This window comes from Oratosquilla oratoria, chromosome 40 (genome assembly GCF_046742065.1).
Source record: "Oratosquilla oratoria isolate Oo_2021 chromosome 40, ASM4674206v1, whole genome shotgun sequence".
Classification (NCBI taxonomy): domain Eukaryota; kingdom Metazoa; phylum Arthropoda; class Malacostraca; order Stomatopoda; family Squillidae; genus Oratosquilla; species Oratosquilla oratoria.
Genome location: NC_134816.1, coordinates 4475363 through 4480362, shown reverse-complemented (window position 1 = coordinate 4480362; position 5000 = coordinate 4475363). Strand labels below are relative to the sequence as shown.

General features: G+C 38.0%; 1 protein-coding gene across 1 annotated transcript in view; it reads left to right on the top strand.

Annotated features, from left to right (window-relative positions):
- Positions 1-557, top strand: part of LOC143020411 (uncharacterized) — an 8761-nt gene extending 8204 nt beyond the window's left edge. The window contains exon 2 of the mRNA XM_076176828.1: positions 1-557. This exon is cut by the window's left edge and continues 421 nt beyond it. Coding sequence (XP_076032943.1) covers positions 1-557 — 557 coding nt within the window.
- Positions 558-5000: the final 4443 nt, after the last annotated feature.

The window sequence follows — 5000 nt, the reverse complement described above, 5'->3', positions numbered from 1 at the left end:
TCAGTGAGTCAACATCGCTACTTGCATCCAACCAGCCACCAGCAATGAGCGAGAATTCTGCACCCGTTAACAAGCGGGTTGAAGACATAAGCAATCAACGCAAAAGAGCACGTGAGTCACATTTATCCCAGGCAGAACGAATGGTAAAGCGCTCTCGCATTGATCTAAAGGCTGGTGAAGTTGGAGACAATGTTGCTGTTCCAATTCCTATGATTGACAGAGGGAGAGATGACCTAAGAAACATTATTGGAGTTATTGTTGACAGAGATGAAAATGACTTGTACAGAATTGCAGTGAAAGCTGGGATATTGAGCACAAAGTATTTCAGGAATCAGTCTGACCTTTGTCCTCAGAGACTTTTAAATGAAACTGATGTCAACACAGACTGTACCATTACACTCCGTCAAACCCTCAGGTCTACAGCTTCTGGTGGGCAAGGGTTCTTCCACTGTGACCGTACCAAACAGTGTCAGATAAACAGATGCAAGTGTTTTAAAGCAAAGAAAATTTGTAATAGCAGGTGGAACAGCAATCTGACTTGTAAAAATGAGCATTAGCTTTAATGTGCTAATACACTCTACTTGATTTTATACATGATTTTTATGATATGATGGTTTATGAATAAAATTTCAAAATAAAGCTTCTGTTGTTTTATGTATTTACTATCATTAGGGGTTTCATGAAATAACTGGAGTATCATTTCAGTAAATACATGAAATCACTAGATATTTTAGTAATTTCATGAAGTCCGTAAGTGAAACAGTAATTTCACAAATTCCCTGAAAGCTTAAGGGATTTCACGAAATCCCTAGTTTCACAATCTTACTGTAACATATATATATATACATATTTATACATATACATATATATATATATATGTATATACACACACACACACACACACACACACACACACACACATATATATATATATATATATATATATATATATATATATATATATATATTAGTTTAACTTAGTGGATCTTTTTACACTCCTCGGGCTGTGTAATAGCCAGAAGAAGAGAAAACGAACCGCCTAGAGCAAGTAACTTAATTAAGATGGATCTAATCATTGCATTAGCAGAGGAGCCTGATCAAACGGAATGGAATAGCTTTGTGGTATATCTATTGAACGGATAAGTATCCTGAGTGACGGATAGTCACTCTTGTTTTACCGTTTTCTTCTTCGTTGTCTTTTTCTCTAGTAGTCCAACGTGTTATCTTACATTGTACTTGTCTCTTATTTTCTTCTTATTTTTCTCTTCCTGATTTAATCTTTATTTTCTTTCTCCTGTTATTTACTGCTTTTCTCATCGATTAAGTAGATATCTCAATATTGACGGAAATATTCTCAAAGAATTGTTTGATATTTTGATTTTTCCAGTTGGTATACAGTGATTCCGCCTTCTTCTATTTATTTTTTTCATCTAATAACATAACACTGACGAGCTATGTTGCAAGATGATTGAAGGGAATTTTCAATCCTTTAGATGTCTAGCGTGCACATGCGCTCACACACGCATTTGTTGTAGGATAAAACGCCCGACGTCTTTAGAGAACTCCCAAGGGACACCCCAATGTGTTTGACCTGACAATGGTCATAAAGGCCAAACACATGGGCCGAGCGGACCGGACACTTGGTCGCATATTGCCAAAATGCAAAATCTGTATACGTCAAATCTATTTTTTACGTGTTCCCTTTTTGTAAATAATTGTTCCATACATAAATACCGAGTGTCCATACTTAGTCCATGCATTGTATATTGTAGCAATAAGAGTAAGATGTAAATAGTAGAGAATAAATTATCATAGCTAACTGTTATGGCAACAGACACGATATGCATGTAAATAATACCACTGGCAACTGTCAGAGTCCACATAGGGGTTGTTCCGAGAATGTAGCGAGGTCTAGACGAGGAAATGTTTTCAGGTTCGTGTATTCTAATTCAAAGTTAGTGAAACTTCGTGTCCTTATTCTACACTATATTTTGATACTTTAGAAATACACGACGTAGACGCTCCATGAGTCCACGTTCACCTGTAACTGTCACTCCCGGCTCCGGTCTGAGTCTTTTTGTATGGAGTAAAATGCTAAGTCAATTTCCGGAGAGGTTTTAAAATATTAAGCTTTTTATGTTACAAATTGAGGGTTTAATATACAAGGCATATTATAATACACCTTGAAATGTGATGTGGGTAATTCTTGTGACGTGGTGTAAATGTGCGTTTTGATTTACGTTCCCTGTTACTTAGTTATTATTATGTACTGATCATCTGATGGGATGATCGCCTAAGGGCGTGGGTGTGTTTGTTCGTATGTGTTTTCTGATGTAGTTTTCCTTGGGTGATGTTACAATATGTAAGGTTACATAATACCTTCCTCCCCGCGAGAGGTGACTCCTATCATTTAGAATAAAGAGTGGTGAGGAAGTTGTTTAAAGTACATACATACATACATACAATACACACACACACACACACACACACACACACACACACACACACACACACACACACACACACACACACACACACACACACACACACACACACACACACACACACACACACACACACATATAAATATATATATATATAATATATATATATATATATATAAGAAATATATATATATATATATATATATATATATATATATATATATATACATTATATAGTATGGCACGATACCTGTTATAAACCTTAGTAGGAGTTGAGGGGGTAACCATAAATTTATTGGGTGTAGTCAAGTAGATATCATGGCATGCTTATTTGTTCACCAAGGGATGACAGTTATATGAATGTGGTGACAATTCCCAGATTTCATTAAAATTAGTACACTCTCGGTTCCACTTATTTTCATTTCACTCTTTTCTGGGAATTGTTTTGAAATATTGTGTCAGTCTTAGTGTGACAGGGTTAGATCCTTTCCTGGGAGTTGTACTTTGAGTATTGTCTCTGGTGGAAAGGGTACTCTTTCTATGAGTTAACTCTTTTGGAATGGTAATAAGGCCAAGAGATGTAGGATTCTAATATCTCTTGGCGAGATATTTTCCCAAGGGTTATATAATATGAAGTACAACTGATAAACATACATTGTGTGAGACTTAATTTTAGGGTATACAATTGGAGGGGGGGGGTTATGGTCTTATCTAGGGTGCTGGATTGCTCAGATATATACTAGTCTACAAATGAAGAGGAACAGGGCCAGTAGGGCAAGGCAACTGAGAGATATAGCGATTAATGGGAGTGTGTGCGTGGAGAATTGCATTGTGTCTATTATGTCTGATTAGGGGGTGTTTAGCCAGGCTACATAATCTTGTTGGTTTAAAAAAAGGAATAGAGGTTTGGGGGTGTTAGGGGTATTACAAGGGATGTGATGGAGTCGAGGGTGGAGCTGAGATTGCAATGAAGAATGTTGTGGTGGTGGTTGGGGTCAAAGCTTGTGTCGTCAAAATATATTTGGAATGAATCGGGGATTGAGACAACTCCATGAACTGATATCTGCTAAGTTAAGGGATTGTCTTCACAGATTACTAAAACGAGTGTGGTTCGTGGGAAGAATAGGAAATAGCCTGTGTTAATGTGTACGCGAAGGGTTTTGTTGGGGTTCACCTTTTTGTACTGGCAATTGCCCAGTGTGCTGGCGTTTAGTGTTACGATTTGGTTCATGCAAAAAGGTTCTGTAGTGCAATGAAAACTGAAAAGGTAGGTGGGGCAAACATGGAATTTAGTAACAGCTGATTTGCATAATGTGAGTTCAGAGGAGAGGGTGTAGGAGTACCAATGGCCGTCTTTAGATATGATGATGGTGGAGGGTAGAACACCAAAGCTAATAGTTTTTTTTTGTAGGTATATAGGAATGGGATATTATTCCAACCTATGAATCTCTTTTGTGGTTCGAGAGGGATATGGAATTCCTTAGTGAAGTCGGGAAACGCAAGGACAGGTACCCTGGTTAGTGCAGCTTTTATTCTCTGGAAGCACTTTTGTTCTTCTGAGTCCCATTTGAATGGTACGTTTTTACGTGTGAATTTGGTAAGTGGAGCAGCTATTTCTGCAGTATTTTTTTCACGAAATACCTGCAATATGCTGTTGTTCCAACAAAGGAGTGGAGTTGGTCTTCGTTCTTGGGTGTGGGGAATTTAGTAATGGCTCTGATCTTATCTGAGTTTCTGTGGATTTCTTCTTTGTTTACTTTATGGCCAAGGAAAGTATTTATTTTTTCAGAAATGAGTATTTATTAAGCTGAATCTTGAGGCCAGCTTTGCTGATGGTGTGTAAAACGTACCGAAGAGTGTCAAGGTGGTCTTCCATAGTAGGGAAAAATATTAGTAGGTCGTCTAGGTAGACGAAAATGGATTTGCCTAATCTGTCTTTAAAAAGGCTATTCATGAGTCGTTGTAGAGTACTAGGGGCATTTTATTTATTTATTTATATATTTTTTTTTAGCCCGAATGACATACAGTTAAATTCGTAACGCCCCCTATCAGTACTAAAGGCTGTTACCTCTTTCGACTCATCCTCCAATTCTATCTGCCAGAATGCAGATTTAAGGTCCAAAGTGAAGAATATTGAATTCTCCTTACCGAGGGACTGGAGTATATCTCCCATAGTAGGCACTTGCATGCGGTCGAATGTGGTGTGTGTATTGACTTTACGGAAATCAATGACTGGTCTGAAGGACCCATCTTTTTTAGGAACTAGGAAAAATGGGGAGTTCCAAAGGGAATGAGAATGTTGAATGACACCTTGTTCTAGCATCTCGTCTATGTGGTTTAAGACAAGAAGCTTTCTACTTTGAGGACTTTCATAGACTGGAGTAGAGGTGTGTGTGGTGGGGGGGTATGTGTATATGGTGTTTAACCAGGGATGTCTCTCCCAAGGGTTCACCGTCTAAGGAGATTGCCTTACGATGGGACTGAAGAATATTCCTAAGGTTGTTTTTGGCACACAGACACACACACACACACACACACACACACACACACACACAC